Raw genomic sequence first — 23,544 nt, forward strand, 5'->3', positions numbered from 1 at the left:
TCTATATATAATACATCATTTAAACCTTCATCATATTTGCTGTCATCTGTCCTTTTATCTACTGTTAATCTTTTTATATCAAACTTTGGTTTTCTTTATATGTGACATATTTGTCATTCAGATGAGAAAGTGGCTGCAATCATGACCTCTTCATTGTAAATTCTGTAGATGAATATTTTATTGAATCTATGACATTCCTTGCAAAAATAACAAAATTATGTATCCATTTCCAACCATCCTGCATCTCATTATTTTTCATGTCATTAAATTTTCCTGAACTCTAGAGCAGTGTTAAATGATCATGGGATTAGGAGGCATCATTTAAAAATGATTCCTGATTTTAATAGGAACAGCTCAGTGTTTCACCATTAAGTAGAATATGAATCTGTTATTACAATAATTATGCTGTTTATTGTGTCAAGGATCTAAGTAATATTTTTAAGTTTTGAGTTTTTCCATATATAGGGGCATAATTTTTTCCAGAATGATTCTGCGGTTGTGTTATTTGACCTTTTGTTGGGTAGGATAATAATAGCTTTCTAATATCACACATATATTTGTATGCTTGCAATTATTATATACTCACTATTTCGTGTTTTACTTTTCTCAACTAACACCATTTTATATAGACTATCCTACAACCTACATGTAAACTTGTATGTGTATGTGATGCATAAAAGAAAGAATGTGAGCCTTGGCCCCTGTGGCTCAGTGGTTAGAGTGTTGGCCTGCACATCGAAGGGTCTTGGGTTCGATTCGTGGTCAAGAGCATGTCCCTGGGTTGTAGGTTCAAGCCCCAGCTCTGTTCCGGGCACGTGCGAGAGGCAATCAATCCATGTGTCTCTCTCACATCAGTGTTTCTCTCTCTCTCCCTGTCCTCTCCCCCGCACCCCCATTCCATTTTCTCTAAAAAAGCAATGGGAAAAATATCCTTGGGCGAGGATTAACAAAAAAGAAAAGCAAAGAAAGAATGTGAGAAAAATGCATTAATATATTAAGAATGCTTAACCTAAATTATGGGATTATGAATTATTTTTACTTCACTCCTCCATGTTTTCCAGTTTGTGATGTCCTACTGTTACCATAAAAAGAAAGTATTGCCTAACAATGTCAATGCCAGGCCCATTAATTATGGGTGAAATGAGATTTAGGAGGTCAGATATGGTTTTAGGGAGCCTACTTAGTTAGAGTATGTAACTTCTGCTCATTATCTAGAGTCCAAACTATTTTGATATGAGGGAGCTGAAAACATGGAGTTCATGTATTTTTGAAAAAGGAAATGCCATGGCTTGGATTTTTTTTTTTAATAATGGCAATATGTGGTGACTGTTTTCCTTCACTAAGAATTTAGGACTTTGTGTTTGAAAAATGATATTTTTCATGATTTCTGACATGTTAAACTCTGCAAGTCTTTAGAAGGAATTACAAATAATATTAAAATACATATATGTATCCCTTACCTAAAGGATTCAAATGGCCTCAGCTGGGGATGTTCCATAGCCTCTGGGGGCAACTAGACAGGTTGCTGTGGAAACTTCATTTGTCCTCGGGCCCCACCAGGAGGCTATAGCCCAGACACCATCTTGTGGCTATTGCTGCCTGTCTACTGCACACAGATATAGAAACGTCAAAACACGCATTTACACATCAAGACGCAGAGAAACAGCAATCACTGCATTTGGTACCTTAATTGCATCTTCCAGGCGCCAGGAATAGCCCTTGTTTCTTCTGCTGTAATCCACACTTTTCTCTCTAAAATGAGATTTTGCTAATTTCAGAGCCCAGGCATTTTCTTCTAATTTGGTTCCTAACATACTGTGTACTTAAAGTATGAAAATCTCCACGGCCATTATGATTGTTGAAAATTATATTTACACGTAAAACCATAATGTCTCCTTCTTTTTCTCTCCTCTGTAGCTCTGGGCCAGATTATGTTGTATGTGGATGGGATGAACGGAGTAATAAACCACAATGAAACCATTCAGTGGCTGTACACTCTCATCGGGTCAAAGGTAAGAGAAGGTTCTGGTTGAACATCTCATTCAGTTTCAGTATCATCTGCCTTTTTTCTGTTACCCTGTCTGAGATGCTTTTGCAGAAAGGAATCCTTTTTGGCTTGGTTCTAGCCCTGTCATAATACAAATGAGGACTCCTATTTTATAGATTTTAAATTACACTCAAATGGCAAGAGTTTATGACTCTTTAATGCATTTTATGTTTTCTTCTTTTAAATTTAATCAAATGCTTTTAGTGCCTCTTGTTTTTAATGATTAATTTAAAAACTATACCATCACCCGGCTGGAGTGGCTCAGTTGGCTGAGCGTTGTCCTGTGCACCAAAGGGTTGCCAGTTTGATTCCCAGTCAGGCCAGATGCCTGGGTTGCAGGTTCAATCCCCAGTTGTGGCATGTACAGAAGTCAACTAATCAATGTTTCTCTTTCTCTCTCTCCTCCTTCCTTCTCTAAGCATATCCTCAGGTGAGGATTAAAAAATATGTAATAAAATAAAATAAAACTATACCATAGAAACAGTATCAATCTTACCTGCTATATTTCATATTCATATACATTCAGATACTTAAGCACATATGTATGGGTTGTACCGATGTGTATGCGTGTTCCTATGTATAGATGAAAGAATTTGAGACTGTCTTTCAACTCCGCCATTCACTATGAAAGTAGCCAACATTCAGTAAATATTTATCAGGCAGCAGGCATGGTAAAAATGCTTAGCAAACATTATCTCCTAAAAGGTAAATGATTTTATTCCCATTTTTAGTTGGGGAAATAATGCTTAGTTATAATAATCTATCTGATTTCCTGCGTGGATATTGGCATGTGTCTGCCCTGCCATGCCTTGACCATGATGCCCTCATACTTTGGGAGTGTGAGGCCAAGGAGGCAGCTTCATCCTGTCACTGAGTGTCCTGGCAGCTGGGTGAGGCTCTGGCATCGTCCTCTCTGGTTCTCAGGTGGGGCCATGAGGGGTCTAGTTGGAGGAGGAGCTTGCAAGAAGGAGGAAGAAGGGATCCAGTTCCAAGCAGGTGCAAATGAACCAAGGCTGGAGTGTGGTCAGTTTTGGGGCGAGGGTGGGTGGAGCACCATGGAGGAGATCATGGTGACTGTAGTGGGCATCAGGGTTAGGCAGATGAGGGTCTCGGGATTCCAAAAGCTAGCGAGAGGGAGCAGGTTTTGCAATAAAAATGGACTCTTGATACATGTCATGGCTGAATTAAGACATTTTTATAGCTTTATTATGGTCGTGATAAAACACCAACGGTCAGCCCTGTTTCGAACAGGAAATAAAACCCAATGTGCTTATGGTAGGAAAAGTGGCAGTCTTTCAGCTGATCACTAGGGATGGGAGGGAGAAGAGATACTGAGAGGAAAGACACTGAGGAGAGAAGGGGGGATGGGAAAAGATGAGAGGAGAAACCTCAGGGAGGAAAAGAAAAAGAGGAGACGAGCAAAAGGAAACGGCCTCAGGCCTGCATCTGTCTGCTCAGTAGACGGGGGAAGACTCAGCCAAGGTCTGCAGCAGCCTCCTGTCCGTTTTCATTTGGAATCATCTGTAAGGAAAACAAACCACCAAAAGGCGCACGTGGGAGAATTCCTTACTGCATTTCTAAATGCCATGGAGAAACCATCAAATTAAAAGCCCTCAAGAATGAGGATGTAGGAATTCTGCGTCCCAGCCCCCTTTGCTGGGTAGCACACGCAGTGGTGGGGACCCTGGGCGTCTGTTCTCGGGGCCTCGGTCTGAGCTGGGCATTTGCTTCCTCACTTGGGGCATCGTCCCCAGATCTGTGCTGCTCTTTTCTCCATCTGTCATTTTCCCAAAGGAAGGCCATAGTGGTCTCTGACTCCGGTGTTCACACTGGGCCGGTCACTGTGAAGGTGAGAAAATAGAGCCGCGGGGCAGCCTAAGCCTTGCAGCCATGGTGCTAGAAAGAGGACGGACTGACCCTGGGAGATGCCCCGCAGCCCACGCTCACTCATTGTGACATCCGATGACCCTGCAGGCTGTGCTCAGTTTCAGGCCAGTGGCCAAAAGTCAACAGCGCCAGCAGCCACCAAGTTTGTTTTCCGTGCAATTCTAACACGATCACCTCTTATTTACAAAACCAACCCAGTGTCCCCTGACACTCCCCATCACCCCATATCTAGATGGTGAGGAATCTGCAAGCAGAAAGGATGCCCTAACCTACACTTACAGGTTTTGAGAAGGAAGCCTTAGTTCCTTAAACATACAAACTGTCCGATAGGGCCACAGAGCTTCTCCCAGTTCAAATAAAATTAAGGCGGGAGAGCCAGGGGCCCTTAGGGCTTTCTTTTGACTAAGAGTTGAGTTCTCAGTACCTAAAGGTTTGCCTTGAGATCCTGTGGTTTTTACCTTAAACAGGCACAGAGTTGATACTGAAATCCTGGGTTAGGGAAACCTTGCCATCCTGTCTTCATTACCTTCCTCTTTCCTTCCATGAAAGGCAACACGATGTGATGCTGCCATCAGGCCTGCCAGAGGGTCATTGTGCAACACATATTTGCAGATATTTGAGACGCAGAGTCAGAGGACAGAATGATGTATTTGCTGCCAAATAATTACTTTTTAAAAGAAAGAAAAACTGTTTTCAATAAAGTGCTTTAGTCTGTTTACCAAAGTCCATCTTTAAACCCCAGTCAGAGGTAAGAAGCAGTGGTCCACCCTGTGACTTCTCACATGGTGTGAATTTTTCCCCTTCATGCATATGGAAGTCTAATTAATTGGGAGAAGATGATTCAGCTTATACAGCACAGCCTTTTGTCACTCTGACAGAGCCTCTGTCTCTCATGACCATATGGATCCCCTTCTGGCCCATGGGGGAGGCCCCAGGGACCCCTAGCTCCTTGCGAGTTCCCCAGGATGCCTCCTGATGCGGTCATGGAGTCTGCCCTATCTGTGGTGCTGTCCACCTTGGCTTGCTCTATTCTCTCCAGTTCTCTGTCAGCCCCACTGAATCAATTCTTCCAGCGGTACCCTAGGTTGCTGACCACAGATCTCTAGATAGCATTGGTACTTGTGTGATGTTGGTCCTCCCAGAACAGCTACTAAACCTGAGCTGAGGGGAGTCCTGGACGCAGTCTCCCTTTCACACACACACACTCTCTCTCTTACACACATGAGAGGGCCCTTCTCTCTCTCCCTCTCCCTCTCTCTTTCTCTCTCTCTCTCTCTCTCTCTCTCTCTCACACACACACACACACACGGGGACACTGTAATTATGAGGATGATTAGTAGTGTGTGGTTTGTAGAATAGAATGGTGGAGGGGGAGAAATTGGAAATTGACATGGACGGGAGGCTAAGGGCTAGTGTAGTATCAACGCTGGGAGATGATGAGGCCTGGTCAAGAGTTGAGGTGGAAACAGAATATTGGAAATATGGAGACATTTTGAGGAATAAGTTCCTAGGACTGGGTTTCTGGATATGGAAAAGTAAAAGCAGGAATCAAAGATCGGGGAGAATACAGTTTTGAATCTGGGCAGCTAGGAATGCAGCATTGCTTGTGGTAGGAGAAAGAAGTGGAAATTGAGGTTCCTTGGCAGGAAAGCTCTGATAGGCTGGTTTTGAGATGAAGGCAATGTCCCCACGGACAGCTTAGCAGATGCCCCCAAGGTGCCAGGTACTCCAGCAAGTGCTGGCTGGCGAACCCTTTGACCTCAGAGTTGTCAGCATGTCACTGCTGTGTGAGGCACATGACCCACCTGTGTGTGAGATCTGAAGTGCTTTTTGAGTTACATAAGATAAAATCACAAAATCCCAGTCTTGAAGAGGTGGCAAGGTCTTGTCAAAAATGTTCCTGTCATTCACCAGCCACATTCCTGATACTTCCAACAACCATAGTTGGGCACTGGAATCGGTAGAAAGCCTTCCTCATCCGGACCTGCCTCTACCTCTCTGTCATCAGCCAAACTCGGTGCTCTGCTTTCTGAAGCAGCACACACTCACTACTCCATGGAAGTTGAGTTTTCAAAGGCAGTATGTCACCCTGCCCAAGAGGCTCCTTGTTCCATAGACAGATCTCCATAAGCAGGAATAGTGGGTGAGGGTTTGACCATTCTGCCCTTCTAGGGCAGGTGGCCCAGTCAAGGACTAGCATCTGTGCTCTAGCAGCTGGAAAACGAATAGGGACAAGGGGTTCTAATACAGAAGAACATTTGAGGTGATGTGTAAACCCCGGAGTATTTTATGGTCTGTTCCCCATAAAGCGATGTTCTAGGAGAGGTGAATTGACAGTTGGCCCAGAAGCAGAGGCTTCTGGGAGCAGGCCTGGAAGTAGCCCTGCAGGCTCAGGGTTGCCTTTGCCAGGCTGCTGACTGCCATCCCCAGGCCTCTGTCCACCTGCCAGCACTCACCTGCCCATCCTCCTCCATCCACTCTAAGGAGATGTGAGCTGGATGCCAAACTCTTGCTAACAGGGCATTCATCATACCTGAGGCTCAGGTGTTGTCCACTTTCATGTTTCTAGGCCTGGTATTTACTTAAGAAAGTTCTTTAACCTTGATTATTGCTTGGAAAAGAGTATTTGTCCCATTTCCCCAAGACTTAAATTTTTGCACAAGAGGGAAAGACAGGTTTCCTCATAGGAGAATAGAAAGAATCAGATTTGACTTCCTCCAGCAATTAGGTGTGTGACAGGTTGCATAGCCTCCTAGAACATGGGGTTTTGTATCTGAAATGAGGGATGTCACTAACTGGAAAAGCACCCAACCTTGTTGATTTCCCCGCTTCAAGCTGCTCTGTAAGGCAGTATTTCAATGCAGAGTTTTTGGGATTCCTTAGTGAACAGTAACAGGAGGGATTTATGTTATGTATGGTACCTATTTATGTTACCTAACTCTTCATAATTATGATGAATAACCTAAGGGAAAGTGAGCAAAATGGATATTTTCTGGTCTTGTCATCATTCTTTAAAGAAACCTGCTGCTTATGGCCCCAGAATTGTATCTCAATAGAAGACCATGCTCATTTGTAGCACTATTTATTATTTTGACATTCATTTTAATTATTTTTGAATAGTCTGCTATGTTTGACGTTCTGTAAGATTTCCACTAATGAGTAACAATTTAAAGGGTTCCTAGCCTTGCACTTGACCTACTAGGTTCATCCCAAAGCTGGTTCTCTTTCTGCAAACTTCATTGAGTCATAAGCAAGTCTGAGTCATCAGGCCCTGAGGCCATTGCGCATGAATTTGGTACAGGTGACTTCCTGTCCTGGCAGCTGTGCCAACCCTGGTGACTATACTTCTCCTTCAGGGACATCTGAGAGCCATGGCCCAGAGTTCTGTGCTCAGGTACCATAGTCGGGCCTCTACTTTACTTCTGATAAGACCCACCTCATTTTGCTGACAGTGTCTTTGAAGGCGGAGAGCTATGGAGTCAGAGGTGTCTGTTGGACTGATGGACAGACGGTGACATAGATTTCAGGGCCTGATCTGAGATCCTTGCTCAGGAATTCAAGCTTCAGTCTATGTCATTGGAAGAAAGTGTTTCATTAAGAAAATCTAGTGTCTTAAGTCACTTGAATTTTTCTGTTGATAAAATACTCAGATATTCTTAGTTCTTTCTGGCAAGCTTATAAACAGTGGCACAGCTTCGCAGATCAAGATATCTCGCTGATTTTGAATTCCTTTTTAATAACCAGCATCCATTTCTATAACATGTATTTATGCTTTTTTAGTGGAAAATGAAACAAATAGAATGAAGCCTGTTTTTCTGACCCCCTTTGTAATTTAAGTCCTGAGGTTTGGAAATTGTTTTCTTTTTATGGTAGTTGCATTTTTAGAAGAGGAGTAGGAATTTAGACATTCGGGGGGATACTTTTATTTCTACTTAATAAGCAGCATATTTGACCTGCTAAGTATAGTTCTTGGGTTTCTCTAAGTACAATAAAAACGTGCAGGGAGCTCTAGTTGGCTTTCAAGTGCAAACTTACTGAGGAAAATTGCTTTTTATTCCTTTTCCATACATCTGGTGGTTACATTTTATCTAAAATCTGGACACCCCGGTTCCGTACAGGCTGACTCCACACCCTCCCTGTGGGTTGACCCAGAAAATGAAAAACCCAGAAAAGTACCATGTCTTCACCATCCTGCTACCCCCTCCATCCCAGCCTCACGGGTAGGGAGTAACACTAGAGCCTCGAGTGGTTTATGCAGATTGGAGGCTCAGGCCTCAACTGAGGCATGACTAATGTACATCCCTGCGTTAAAGGCACTTCTGTCCCCATGAGGACTCAGCCTCTGTTTCACGCTGAGTAGGAACAGACAGTGCAAATTGAGAGCTGCAGCAGAAGGGACAGCTCAGCCCGGTCCCCCCAAATGTGCTAAACACACACGGGAAGCACAGCAGTTCACAGCTGGCTAGGTGTGCCTGTCTCCCCTCCAGCCCAGTGCAAAGGGCTGGTCTCCGATTCCTGTTACATACTGTCATTTAGCTGTGTGTGTGGACAGCGTTAAAATAGAATACTGGCATTCCCTAGAGGCAATCACGTGAGAAGTAGGTAACGTGTGGCCCAAAGGCTGAGTCTAGCCAGGGGTGGGCAAACTTTTTGACTTGAGGGCCACAATGGGTTCTTAAACTGGACCGGAGGGCTGGAACAAAAGCATGGATGGAGTGTTTGTGTGAACTAATATAAATTCAAAGTAAACATCATTACATAAAAGGGTACGGTCTTTTTTTTTTTTTTTTTTAGTTTTTAGTTTTATTCATTTTTAGTTTTATTCATTTCAAACGGGCCGCATCCGGCCCGCAGGCGGTAGTTTGCCCACGGCTCTAGACCCTCTGAGTGTTCCCTCCAGCCCCACGGAAGTGAAATAATGTGTATGAGCAGGAGCCCAGAGGCTGTCACATAACCTTTCTGCTCCGTGAAACCCAGAAAGGTGGCTGGATCCGCTCTGAGTCTGTCTGACTGACTCTCTTCTTCCCAGAAAGGGCTGTCCCCTGGGAAGGGCTTTCTGTCCTCGGAGCCCTGGCTCTGAGGGCCTCTAGTGTGGGTAACACTCTCAATTGTGTGTTGTAGGTGTTCTGGGTCCTACATCTCCTTGGGTCCTGGGCATCTGGCAGGTGCTGAAGACATTGAAAGAAGCAGGGCATCTTGGGAGTGGGAGGGACCTTTAACGGTGCAGCCAGTCCACCCCATCCAGGCTCTGAATTCCTCCAGCAATAACCTTAGCGAGTAGGCACAAAGAACATCCAGATGTGGGAACTGCACTCTCTGCCTCAGCCCCTGCTCTGAGGCTGACTCCTTGTGTCCCTGTTGGACTTGTTGTGATTGGTTGCTTTATCTTTCCAATGATCGCTCTTCCATAATGATGAGAATCAGTTCTGATTGATCTTTCCTCAGTGCTAGGCAGGTGGGCAAGTGTTTGAGTTTATAAGTCATTTCAATGAGACTCTTCATTGGGACATGGAGGAGCACCAGGCAGAGCTGAAAATCAGACAATTCAGATGGGAGAGACACGGCCATGCCCCTTTGGGAAGCCTTTCTGTCTGAGGCAGGTGGTGGTGTCTGCCCTGGCAGTCGTGACTTGTTCCCACCCTCCTCCTTCGTGGTCCTTGCTCTTGGTGCCACAGTGGACCTGCCATACCTGGTCTGTCACTTGGTCTCTGGGTTGTTCCTTCCAGCCGAGCTTATTAGAATGCCTACGATAAGTTCAAGTAGCACCAAGTGTGGATTTTTAAGAGCATAGAGATGAGCCATGTGTTTGGACTTGGAAGAATGGGTGTGTGGCCTCCACTGTGGCTGTTCCAAAGCTTTGGAGGGTTTTGACTATTTTACATACTTGAGGGCATCAAATTAAGTGCTTTCTGGATAAATGAGGGATTGATATAGAGATCTTTTGAAGTAACATACTTTTATCATTTCCAGGTGTATGCAGCAATGCTAAGAAGGTATTTCTGATGAGTCCTGCTGGCTGTATTTTGATGATTAGTTAGGACATGTTCTCCCTTAGTATCATGCATTTCCATAAAGTTAATGTTCTCATCTTCTCTCTTTTCTAAAGTAGCTTAACTACTCAATATGCTTATTAATTTTACATAGTGAGTCCTCCAAACACATGTAAACATAAACTTAGACTCACTTGTAACCAAATTGATAGAAACCTGAAATCATGAATGAGTTTGGGTGGTCTCTCTCTCTCTCTCTCTCTCTCTCTCTCTCTCTCTCTCTCTCTCTCTCTCTCTCAATTACGGTGCCCAAAATACTCCAAACAGAGTCTTTAAGCAAAAGAGAAGACATGAATAGGCATGTTGAGACCAATAGAAAAGGATTTGCTAGAAAACAGTGGTTTCTTAATTAGAGAGCCTGGTATTGGAGAGCGGCTCGGGGGTCCTAGGTCCTGGGACCATGTCAGCCAAGGCCCCAGGACCACAGAGATGCTCAAAAGAAACCTTGATGAGATGGGCATGAGGGCCCCTGCTGAGACAGGGTAATGGGGAACGGGGTTGGGCAGCAGCCAGGTTCTTTCCCAGGAAGGCACTGGGTAGACTTAAACCACATAATGACAGTCCGCCCACTAAGGAAGTCGCCAAGCCTGGACTTGCTGGGTGTTTTATTTACTTGGAGAAATATCTTGAGCTCTAAGTGTACCAAGATAGTGCAGTTTATTATGCCATTGCCTTCCCTCCTACCCCCAACCTTGTAGTTGGTGAGAAAAACACTCTGGAATTTAGTTTATTCCTTCTCAGGGGACAGAGGACCGAATGGAGGACTCAAGTTATGAAGGTAAAATGCCCCGAAGCGCTGAGGGCTCTCCGAAGAACTCCATCCCAGGTGGTAAGGACAGAGCCATGAGGATGTCCTCGGTGTAATTGTGCAGTCACTGGGAAGTGAAGTACTGGAGCCAGGAGTGTGGCAACTCTTTTGAGAAGTTTTCCTATAAAGGGGAGCTGAGAACCCCAGGACTGGCAGGAGAGAGATGTGAAGTCAGGAAAAGACGATGGTTGACTAGGGAAGCATGACAGAGGAGAGCAGGGCAGGGCATCAGAGGTGTTTGCATGATTTTGGAGACATGACTTGGGGTGGGTGGTGCTTTTACTCTGCTCCCTGTGGGAGTGCATGATGCCCCAAGTTCTCTGTAAAGTCCCACATGTCCCTAAGATTTTGACGTGAAAATATATATCCAGGAGGCCCTGGGTCTTCCTTGGGCTGCAAGTGGAGAACCTGGAGCCAGTTCTCCACCACCATGGTGATGGAGATGAGGGTCATGCATTGGTTGGTCATTAATTGACTAATTCTTTCATTAAGGAAACATCGCTGAGCCCAGTATGTGCCAAGTGTCATTCCAGGCCCTGCAAACAGTGCAAATAAGCCTCTCTCCTCAGGCCGTGTTCCTGCCTGTGAGGGGCGGGCAACTGACAAACAACGTGCTAGGGATGGGACACGCTTGCCCTTCCTCTCTCTTCCTTTCTCCCTTCCTTCCTTCCTTCCTTCCTTCCTTCCTTCCTTCCTTCCTTCCTTCCTTCCTTCCTTCCTTCCTTCCTTCCTTCCTTCTTTCCCTCCCTCCTTCCTTCCTTCCTTCTTTCCCTCCCTCCTTCCCTCCCTCCCTCCCTCCCTCCCTCCCTCCCTCCCTCCCTCCCTCCCTCCCTCCCTTTTTTCTGTCTTTCTCGTTCATCTTCATCTGAGGATATTTTTCCCATTGATTTTTAAAGACAGTGGAAGGGAGGGAGGAAGAGGAGAGAGGGAGAAATAGAGAAACATTGATGTGAGAGAGACACAGCTATTGGTTGCCTCCCACATGGGCCCCAACTGGGGCAAGGATCAAACCTGCAACCCAGGTACGTGCCCTTGACCAGGAATTGAACCCGTGACCCTTTGGTGCATGGGCCAACTCTCTAACCACTTAGCAACATTAGCCAGGGAAGGCTTGCTGTTTCTTAGATGCATGATTTGAACCCATTTCTAGGAGGTAGTTGGTGTGTGAGTGTCTTGAGGAGGTGGTTCTTGGAAGGAAGCTGGTCCAGGAAACAAGACTGTGGATGAAGGATGAAGCAGTGTTTGGAGGGAGGGGGGAGCAGCAGGAAGAGGGCTGACCTGGAAACATCTGCTGCCTCCACAGCCCAGGGCTGGCTAGGCTGCAGTGGGAAGTTTGGGAATTTCTCTGGCTGAATTACTGTGACCTGTGTGGAGGAGGGACTCTGTGTGTGGCTCCTCACAAATGCTGTGCCCTGGGCCCAGCCAGTGTGGGTTTTAAGGCCCCAGATGGCCTCACTTGCTCAGTATTAAGACCGGACTTGGTTCAGATGCCTGCTTACCTGACCTAGCTGTCGTGACCTCAGACAAGCCATTTAACCTGCTGTCCCCATGTCCTCGCCAAAAAATGAGAATTGTGATCATTCCTACTTTACAATGCTCTAGTCTAGAAAATACCTCACTTGCGGTTTTGCTTTCTGTGATTTTAGTTACCCATGCTCAACTGCAGTCTGAAAATATTAAATGGAAAATTCCAGAAATAAATAATTCATAACTTTTAAATTACTTGCCGGTCTGAGTAGTGTGATGAAATCTTGTGCTGTCTTGCTACATCCCACCTGGGATGTGAACCATCCCTTTGTCCAGTGGATCCACACTGTAGATACACTCCCTGCCTGGTAGTCATGTAGCAGCCAGCTCAGTTGTCAGAAGGACCATCACAGTATCGCAGTGTTTGTGTTCAAGTCACCCTGATAGTAGCCTAACACTACGTCATAACATGTGCTTCGTTCACCTCGCTGCATTTCATCACATAGGTCTTGTGTCATCTTACATCAGAAGAGTCAGTGCAGTGCAATAAGAGAGAGAGAGAGAGAGAGAAAGAGAGAGACTATATTCATATAACTTTATTATAGTACTAGAGGCCCAGTGCACAAGATTTGTGCACTTGGGGGATCCCTCAGCCTGGCCTGTGCCCTCTCGCAGTCTAGGATCCCTCCTTGGGGGATGTCCGACTGACAGCTTAGGCAGTTGGACATCCTTAGTGCTGCCGTGGAGGCAGGAGAGGCTCCCGCCACAGCGCTGTGCTCGCCAACCGTGAGCACTTCTGGCTGAGCTGAGTGGCGCTCCCCATGTGGGAGCACAATGACCACCAGGGTGCAGCTCCTGTGTTGAGTGTCTGCCCCCTGGTGGTCAGTGCACATCATGTGACTGGTTGTTCCACTGTTTGGTCGATTTGCATATTAGCCTTTTATGATATAGATATTGTTATAGTTGTCCCTTTTATTATAGGTTGTGCATCTGTTACTGTGCCTAATTTATAAATTGAACTTTATCGTAGGTGTGTATGTATAGGGGAAAACATAGTATGAAGGGTTCGGTACCCTTTGTGGTTTCAGGCATCCACTCGGGATCTTGGCGCGTATCCCCACGGATAAGGGGAACTACTGTAACTGACTCAGCCACCACTGCCTGGGGTATTGAGAGACCCTGGGTGTGAGCTCTGGGACCAAAGGCCCTGGGTTCAAATTTGGGTTCTATTTTATGGGTGTATTATCGGGCAGCTCCATGCCTCAGTTTCCTGATCTGTGCAGTAGAGAAATTCTAGTGCCTGCCTTCTGAGGCCCCCGGGATGAAGCCTGTGTTGTTGTTGAGAAGAGCGCCTGGGCCGAAGCCTGTGCGGTGTCCGCTGCTGTTAGAGACGATGCCTTTGGGTTCAAGGGGCTGTGTGTGCCCCCCGTGATGGTGTCTTTTCTGCACAGTTCCGCCTGGTGGTGAAGACGGCCCTGAAACTGCTGCTGGTCTTCGTGGAGTACTCGGAGTCCAACGCGCCCCTTCTGATCCAGGCGGTCTCTGCTGTGGACACTAAAAGAGGTGAGTGGTCCCGCCCCCTGATTTCATTGAGGGAAATTGTCTGATGTAGGAAGACTCCCACTTCTTATGCGTTCAAAACAGAATTAGGATGAACAGAATCCCCTTTGTGTGGACCTCCCACTGCAGGAACCATAGTGAATATATAAAGATTAGAGACAGAGAGAGGTTTGCAGGGAAAGAAAAGCACTCACTCTGAGCTTGTCTTCTCACTTTGTCCCCCTCCACTGAGCACACACAGGACCAGGTCTTTATCCTCCTTTCCCATCCTGTCCTGGCTCCTTCCTCCCCTCCTTTCACACAGGCTTTATCCACTCTGACCCCTAGATGTTCCCTCCCCTCCACCACATGTCCCTTCCCTACTGGGGTCCCTCACCGTCTCTCACCTGGTGTCCCTTGCTGGCCCCAAGTGCTATGCTGGCCTTGGCAGTTGGAGGATTCTTCTAAAGCACAAATTTGGTCTCACCATTTTCCATCTGATACCTGCCAGTGGCTTCCAGTGCCCACAGGATTAGATCCAAACCCTTCATCTGACCCTGTACCATCCAGCCCCTGTCTACCTGCCACGTGTCTGTCTCCCACCTAGCCTGCACCACACCCCCCTCCCTTGGCTCAGACAGCCATGTGCTCTCAGCACCCCCATGCACCTCTCTTCTCTGCTGTGCTGTTTTCATTGCCCATCTCTCCTGAGTGTGTGCCCTGCCTGAGGACAGGGTGTCGGCTCTCCTCTTGGTGTCCCAGCGCCTAGTGGGCCTGCCCTGCACCCTTGACGAAGAGTCAGCTTTGGATCTGGTTCAGTGTGTAACGTTCTGTGGACCCTATAATATTGTGAAGCCTGAAACAAAGATGTTGGAGGTTTTTTTAAATTTTGTTTTGTCCTTTTAAGAAACAAACTTTTAGTTTTGTTCCCCAGTAAGATAGGTGATGATGATCAAAAACTTGATAACATTTATTTTCTTTTTATGATTATAACAGCAATGCTCTCTGTAGAAAATTTGGAAAAAAAAAAACACCCCAGTATAAAGCAGACAATAGCAGAATCACCTCTCATCTCACCAGACAGAAATTGTGTTAACACAGGAGTACATTTCCTTATGGTGTACGTGTGTCTGCACAGATTTATGCACAAATCAGCTGAGATACAACTAGACACACCTTCCAGGGCTAAATTCAAAGGTGAAAGAAAGTAGATCACTGGTTCCTTTGAAAATTGGAATGTAAGTTAATGAAAACCATCCAGAACCATAAATTGGGCCTCCATACCTTTCCCACGAATGCGCAGGCAGATGTCAGCTCCCTGCACGGTGGATCTCAGGCCGGGGCAGCTCTGGGCCTCTGTGTGGATGTGTGTGACAGAGACGAACATTATGGAAGGTGGGCTCCAGACCAGCACAGGTCTGTGTGTTTCTTTCTACCACAGCATGTTGTCTTCAGGTACCAGATTTGAAATTCCTTATGGCCAATAGTAGACCATGAGGCCAGCTGAGAATCCTCAATGAAGACTGCCAGTGACTCAGAAGCAGGGGACAAGGAGGGAGGTTTCCCAAGGCCAGTGAATGAGAGTTAGGGCCAGAGGTGGGTGTCTGGGAAGATAGCGAGGCAGATCCTTTCATTCATGCTTAGAGGAGTCATGCTTGACGCCCAACTCTGGGGATTACTTTAGAATGATGAATGGACTCTTCAGCTTCCTGTCCTAAATTCTGGGTAACCCATGGGCCCTTGTCATGGGGGCCGTGTTAGAGGGGCCAGTCTTCTCATGACCTTGGGGTTGTGCTTTGACTTCATTGAGTAGGAAGCTGTTTCCTTCCTTGAGCCTCACATTTCATGAAGGTGTGTCATGGGGTAGAGGAATGGTCCTGAGATGAACCCAGAGCATGACGTCCCATTCAAGACTTCATCCACTGGCTCAGCCAGAGGCTCAGAGTTGTACTCAGTCTCTCCCCCGTGACAAATGATGGCCATCTTTCCCCAACTTGTAAAAAAAGTAAAAAACAAAGGGAAAAAATTAAATAAGTTAACAGATTGTTTACTTAACTTCATGGTTTTTTGCCTATAAAATTTCTTAAGTTTTGGGCAACTACTGTCATCTGTCTGCTTCTGAGCACTAGCAGCTGGAAGGAAAAAGGAATATCACCAGTGGAACAAATTGAGACATGTAGTTTATCACATGTGGTTCAATAGCACATTCCTCAATGGACATGTGTGGTCTTGGCCGTAATGCACGCATATAACATCATCCTATTTTACTGCTAGTCAGTGTTCCTGAACCCGGTGGTGGAATTAAACATATACATATATCATGGTGTTTGCAGAGTGTCCCTGACTCCCAGGTGTGTTTCCACCAGTAGGTGTGGAAGCAGCTCTCCACTTCCTCCTCGGCCGGTGAGAGCAGAGGTGCCAGAGGTGATGAGGGCCAGCCAAGCATGTCCACTGTGCACAAGCTTAAACCATAAATTTTACTCCTCAGGTGGTGTTAGACACATTCCTCTGGGGAGATGGGGTGGAGAATGGGTATATTAAAATATAGACTGGGTTTGCTTGAATAGAAAGGAATTCTTTTGGATGATAAAAACTCTCAGATTTAAAGAATCAACAAATAAGCTAGGAGTCCTCAAAAATTACTACCACCAGCAGCCAATGAAATTCTCTTAGGATAAATCCTCCTGGTTGCTTTAGACACATCATGCCTGGGTTAACCAGAGGGTTCATTATGTGTGCGTAGATAGTTTGCCCTTTGGCCAAGAGTGGGCCAGTTAGGGAGCCGGCATAAAAGCTGAGGAGTCTAAGTCCATCATGGGGAATGATCAATATTTATGAATTAATGAAAATCTAAAATACCCCGTTTGATCCAGACAATTGGCACTTTTGCTCCAGGGCTGGAATGAAAAGGTGGATTCGAGGTAGTCTCTGGGGCACGACAAGGAGGCTTTGAGCTCTACTCAGTCTCTCCCCCAAGACAAAGTGATGACCATCTTTTCCCAACTTGTAAAAAAAAAAAAAAAAGAAAGAAAGAAAACGAAAGAAAAAAATGTTTTTAAAGCAGACACACCCATCTGCTCAGATTGCTGGGTCATCTTCTCTTTGGCTTGGATCTCCAAGTCACCTCCTCAGAGCCTGGCAGAAAGATAGAGAGGCACTGATTCTTCCAGAAGCCCATGAGAGGGCCTTGCTTTGTCATCTGCCTCCTTTCCTTGAGAATTCCCCCTGGTGATGGCAGAAAACTGGTTGCGAACCCTCTGCAGCCCTGGGAAGGGTGTCCTTCCCTCTGACTATATGGGTTTGCCCCTCAGACAGAGGGTGGGGCAAGTGACCAGACTGGGTAACCCCTTTTGAAATTTCCATCGTAAATGATGAGTCAGCACCAATTCGGTTCAGTGCTGCTTTTGAAGAAGCTCCATTTTTCATTTGCATGGGAGGTGATGAGATATGACCTAATTCTCCAGCATGTGTAGCACACATGATTAACAGGGGAAACTGTCCCGCCATCCTTTCAAGCTCTCCTGTCTCTGATTTCGGCTCAGGATGTATGGATCTGCGAAGAATGCACAAAGCATAGTGGGTTTTAGGGGATGACAGAACACCAGCCCTTTTCCCATTATTATTTATAGCCGAAGTATGTGTGTTAAGTGTGTTCATCAATTGTGTTGAAAGACGTGGAACATACCATGAGGACCTTCTGTTTGGGTGTGAGACCAACTCGTGTACAAGGCATTGTGCTAAATATCTTACTTTCTTTGGGGTTTAATTCGGAGACCTAGGAGGAAAATAAAAGGGGGAAAGTATTGAACAGTTATTTATTCTGGGTTAAGAGAGTACTGGCCTAGGAGCCTGTCCTTTGGGAGTGTCAGCACACCCCCAGCCACCATTACAGTTATAGCTACTGATATTCTAGTGCCTACCACGTAACAGGCTCTATGCTAAGAAATTTTTATATAAAACTAATTTGTTTGACAAATGTTTAAATACCAACTATGTGCTTGAAACAGCAGATAAATAAACAGGCTCTTGTTGAGCCTACACTCACTCCAGGGGTTGGGGGTGGAGGTGGAGAGAGACAGCTGATTATGATTAAGTAATTTATTGCTTTCTCATGTGCTTGGTCAGTGCTAAGGCAAAAAGGCCAAGCAAGGGCTTTATCTCCATGATACCGCCCAGCAATCCTATGAGGTTGATACCATCACTCCAATTTAGATGCATTTGCTGAGCCACCGTACATTCCACCACTCTGGGGCTCTGTTTCTTTCTCTGTTATGTGAAGCAGTCAGATGATATGATTTATGACTCTAAAACAGGACCCCCACTCCCTACTCCTCCCCACCCCACCCCCCCACACATAATCACTGTAGTGCTGGGTGAACTGGGCCACTTAGTTCCGGCAGGTGGCCGCTCCTGGGCACGTTGTAGCGGCTGGTGTTTAACATAGGTCAGCTTGAGCCCAGCCAAGGCTGTTGTGTGGAACCAAAATGTTTCCTCCCCTTTATCTTCATTCTTCTAAATATTTCCCATTTTCTGGTCCCCAAACAAAGCAGAATGAACATTCATCCCAACAGTGTATGAATATATTCTAGTTTCCAAACTTGAAATCCTTAAATAGTAGTAGAGAATCAGATATCATAGCTAAAGATCATGTTTTTCAACTAAATTAAGACAGTATTTAGGTGTTTTCATCATAAAGGACACAATGGTGCACCATTGTGTTGGCCTCTGTGAGAGAGAGAGAGAGAGAGAGAGAGAGAGAGACAGAGAGAGAGAGAGAGAGAGAGAGAGAGAGAGAGAGAATGAGTAACCTGGCTACTTCCCTTTCTACTAGATGCTTCCCTTTCTACTAAAGGCCAAAAAGCAAAGGCCTTTCCATCCCAGGCTTGGTTTGGCATCTTTGGCTTCAAAGTGTGCAATCAGGAGGCAGTTTTGGGCCCACCAGCACCACTGGAAATTCTTAGCTTCAATGCTTTCTCTCCTGCACAGTCTGCCTTTTAACCATACGTGGCTGACTGACTAGAACATGTGTTTTCTGCTGAGGTTGGGTGCCGAGTGTGAATAATAGAAATTGCCCTTGTTATGAACACAAGCACTGCACCCGGACAGTGAGGCCCAAGACCTGCTAACCACATTGATTGGCTGTCCCGAGGGCAGAAATGGTTACTTTGCTGGGGTTTGGAGAACAGGTGAGGACTTCAACATAGTTTGATGATAAGTACCAGCAAGAAGATCATTCAGCAGTTAATGGTTGAAGGATCATGCTTTTGTGTCCAGAGTTAGAAAGGGTTATGGCAGCCCGCCTGGTTCTGACCAACGGGGCAACTTGGCGGAAGGATCGGGCTTTCTGTTCACTTGCTGGGAGAGCCAAGAGATCTACATCAAACGACATCTGTGTCTTCCACACTGTGTAGTAGGTGCCTGTTCCCTTCTTAAATTCTCCTGTCTTCTCTCTTTTTCTGACTGTGCATTGACCCTCTGGTTCTCTTACAACTGCGCCAGCTTAACCCACTTCCTGGCCTCAAAGATCTCCATTGGCTTTTCTGTAGACATTTCAGCTCTGACACAACCCATCCAAGAACCAGCATTTAGAAGCCACTGGCTTTGGATTACTTCAGAATTTACTTTTATCAGCAAAAAATGAGCATTATCATTTGAGGTCTGTAGAGAGAAAGAGGAAAGAGCTTCCTGTTCCACCCTGCCACGCCATGGGCAAGGCCACACTTCACTTCAAATGCTTGTCTCAGGCATAGGAAGTGGGTCAGGGGCATGTGTCCCCTTTGTGGCCTTGGCCCTGGCAGTGCCGATGTGTGTGCCTTTACTCTGTTTAGACGTGTGTTATTGTACTTAGGCCTAACTGCTCTATTAGGTTATAAAACTCTTGATGGCAGCCTCCTCCTAGACCCAGTTCCTTCTACTTGGTTTCTGCTTAAGTCTATTTGTGTTTGATTACACAGGGATAATATACTTCTGTTCTTGAAATGTTTGCTAGATGGGCATTTCACTGTCAGTTCTTAGAGCCCACATGAATGGGAAGACCTCCCACATCTCCTTTCCTTGCAGGAGATCAGACCATAGCATGCTGATGCACAGAGAGAACTTAGGGTTTCTGCACTCAGGAGGGAAACGCATGGCCTAAAAAGCTGTGTGTGAATGCATTCTTAAAAGTTATGTAATTCATATAATGGGAACTTGCAAGCAAATTGTTGGGCCTCCTGACACTGAAGAATATACATTTTCAAGTGCACAAGGATAATGTGGTAGATTGTCACCTAATTCAAAATCTGTGTCATGCTTTGATACTCGGTGACTGAAGGACATGCCATCTTTGGGTGAAGAGCCTTTAGATAAACTCTGAAGTGAGTTGGATGGGAAATGTTGAATTGATGTTCCTAATGATTTTTGCTTTACTTGCAGGAGTTGTACCCTGGTCAAATATCATGGAAATCTTGGAGGAAAAAGACGGGGTCGACACAGAGCTGCTAGTTTATGCGATGACTTTAGTGAACAAGGTTGGTCAATGTTTGTTATGGGTTGAATTGTTTCCCCCCAAAGCTATGTTAAAGTCCTATCCCTGGTACCTGTGGATGTAACCTTACTTGAAAATATAGGGTCTTTGCAAATGTAATCAAACTAAGATGAGGTCATATGGATGGGCCCTAATCCATTATGACTGCTGTCCTTTTAAGGACAGAAAGAGAAGCACGTAGAAGGAAAGACATACACATGTGCTCATGAAGAAGCAGCCATATCGAGACAGAGACAAAGATTCGAGTGATACATCTCTAAGCCAGGTGATGCCAGAGAATGCCAGGATTTCCAGCAGCCAGTCTAGGGCGAGGCAAGGAAGTACCCTCCCTTAGAGCCCTCAGAGAGAGCAGGACCCTGCCCACACCTTGTTGTCAGGCTTCTAGTCTCAAACTATGACAGGATCAATCCCTGTTGTTTCAGTTGCCCAGTTTGTGGTAATTAGTTATGGCAGTCCTAGGGAACTAAGACAGTGTGGAAGTTTAAAATGTGCCCTCTGACTAAGAGCCATGTCCTGTGGACCCCCTCATGGTGACTGGAACCATGGTCGAGGTGTGCTTCTTCGCAGGAGAAAACCCTTTACACTCAAACACGGTGTGTGTGCCCGCGTGCTGATGCACACCCGTGTGAAGCCCTGTGAGTGTCTGCTTGCTTCTGGTGCTTTGATCTTTGCCTTTTTGTCTTTTAAAATTTTATTTATTTATTTTAGAGAGGAAGGAAGGGAGAGCGGGGGAGGGAATGGGAGGGAGGGAGAGAAAGAGGGGAGGGAGGGAGAGAGAGAGACATCAATTTGTTTCACTCTTTATGCATTCATTGGTTGCTTCTTGTATGTGCCTTGACTGGAGATCAAACCTGCAACCCTGATGTATCTGGACAATGCTCTAACCAAATGAGTGAACCAGCCAGGGCTAGGTCTTTTCTAATAGCAGGAATTTTATGACCACTTTTCCTATCAAGATGTCCCCTTGAAAACATTTTTCCTTGAGCAATTAATGAGTATGTTTTAAGGAAAGAGTTCACAGTCAGGAGAAATGAAGGCACCCTTACTGCACTGCTTATTGAATTCTGACTGCTGGGGCCTGAGATGAGATTCCTGGGAGTGGGTCCCATCCTTCTTTTATGACGGTGACACCTTTCTGTCATGTCCCTCCCTGGTCACCACCTTGGAGGGCAGTCGGAGTCTTCAGGATTCATTCCCAGAGATGCTGCTCTGGCCAAGGGTCGGTCTCACACTGGCCTGGAACAACCCACTTTTGGGACTGGACTTCCTTCATGATGGTGGCTCAGTCCTTCATCACTGAGGCTGGGGTCAGGTGGTTATTTTTTGAAGATCGCTATACCCTAGACCAGGTGTAGCCCCACCACAGGCCTTCAGCCCCTCATCAGCCCCACCGTGGGCCGGCCTGTGTACTGTTCAAGCTGCGGGGTGTAGGCCTACACGGCAAACCCCATATCTCTTCCTGAAATATAACAGGAGAAACATTTTCCCTCATGAACTGGGGACAGGTTAGTAGAAAACAGCATCATTACAAGGAGTAGCTTCTACTAGATATTTGGCTCAGTGGATAGAGCATTGGCCTGCAGACTGAAAGGTCCCAGGTTTGATTCTGGTCAAGGGCATGTACCTTGGTTGCGGGCACATCCCCAGTAGGAGGTGTGCAGGAGGCGGCTGATCGATGTTTCTCTCTCATTGATATTTCTACCTCTCTTTCCCTCTTCCTTCCTCTCTGTAAAAAAATCAATAAAACATATTAAAAAAAGAAACTACAAAACTATCTTCCAACGTCAATGTACCATTAAAAAAAAAAAAAGATGTGCAAACTGCAATGGTAAAGCAGTGTGGCCCTGGCTCCTCCCTCAGCAGAGGAGGGGAGTGGAGGAACTGTGAAATGGCCCAATGCATGGAACTTCTTATGCTGTGACTGACATCAAAGGGGGTGGGTCAGCTTGTTCATGATCTGGAAGGTCTTGCTAAATGGAAATAAACGAAAACTTCGTCCATCTACCAGAATAAATTCCGGATCAATTCAAGAGTTCATTTTAACACATCAAGACATAGAAAAACGAGGAAAAAAAACCTCAACATAAAAGATTAATTGGTCTCTGGTAGGTAAAGGTTACATTAATAATACAACCAGTCAAGAAAAATTCCGAAGGAAAGGACTTAAATATTTCAGTGCACACAACTCTCTAAGGCAGTGATGGTGAACCTTTTGAGCTCGGCGTGTCAGCATTTTGAAAAACCCTAAATTAACTCTGGTGCCGTGTCACATATAGAAATTTTTTGATATTTGAAACGATAGTAAAACAAAGATTTATATTTTTGATATTTATTTTATATATTTAAATGACATTTAACAAAGAAAAATCAACCAAAAAAATGAGTTCGCGTGTCACCTCTGACATGCATGTCATAGGTTCGCCATCACTGCTCTAAGGTCTTATCATTAAAAATGAAAACTACAAATAAAAGCTCAAGGCAAGTGACAGACTAGGAAATTGTTAGCAGAAAATAGGACAGAAAATTATACTGTCCTAAATATATTAAGAACCCAGCAGAAAAAGTAATAGCATTAAACCTACTGAGATTAAAAGAAATGTACAGGAAAACAACATTTCCCGGAGTCAGTGATTGCTTTTTAACGAAAGGCGTTTGTTGGTGAGGCTCAGCAACCTCTATGACAGTCCTAGTGGGGAATGAGCACCACTTTTTGGTAGATGATAATTTTGCTTTTATTTTTAAATCTGTGAGCTTATTTTACCATGCAATTTTAAAGCAATTTTCTGTTGGGTTTTAAAGATTAAGGTCATCAATTTCCTGTCATCTTCAGTCACTGACATTGTTTTGGAAAACACTGACTTCAGCAAATATGGAATTTTCTCTCTTGCTCAGTGTTTTCCACTGTAATGCTATCCGTTTTATTGGTGGCGGCCATGCCCAGCTGTTCTGATGGCCCTGGCAGCATTCATATGGTGTGGCCATTTTGCTGCCAATCCCCGGCACGGACCCAGTGCGTGTCAGACTCTCCTTGGCATCAGACGGCATTTAATGTCCAGGAATTCCTCGCTTACTCTTTCTGTTCTGGCAGTTCTGTCTCATCTTTTGTTAGTTCTGGCCCAGAGGAAGTCCAGGCAGGTCCCCAGGACATTACTCCAAATGTCATCTTTTCCTCGAAAAGGTCAGCAGACAGCTGGCACCCACGCTGGGTTTGTTTTCTGTT

General features: G+C 45.4%; 1 protein-coding gene across 13 annotated transcripts in view; it reads left to right on the top strand.

Annotated features, from left to right (window-relative positions):
• FHOD3 (formin homology 2 domain containing 3) overlaps positions 1-23,544 on the top strand; it is a 393,487-nt gene that overhangs the window by 236,110 nt on the left and 133,833 nt on the right. For all 13 annotated transcript variants that reach the window (XM_059707132.1, XM_059707122.1, XM_059707123.1 and 10 more), the window contains exons 6-8: positions 1,918-2,012; positions 13,711-13,822; positions 20,213-20,307. In XM_059707132.1, the coding sequence (XP_059563115.1) occupies positions 1,918-2,012; positions 13,711-13,822; positions 20,213-20,307 (302 nt within the window). The remainder of the gene's footprint in view (positions 1-1,917; positions 2,013-13,710; positions 13,823-20,212; positions 20,308-23,544) is intronic.

This window comes from Myotis daubentonii, chromosome 8, assembly GCF_963259705.1.
Source record: "Myotis daubentonii chromosome 8, mMyoDau2.1, whole genome shotgun sequence".
NCBI classification, from domain to species: Eukaryota; Metazoa; Chordata; class Mammalia; order Chiroptera; family Vespertilionidae; genus Myotis; species Myotis daubentonii.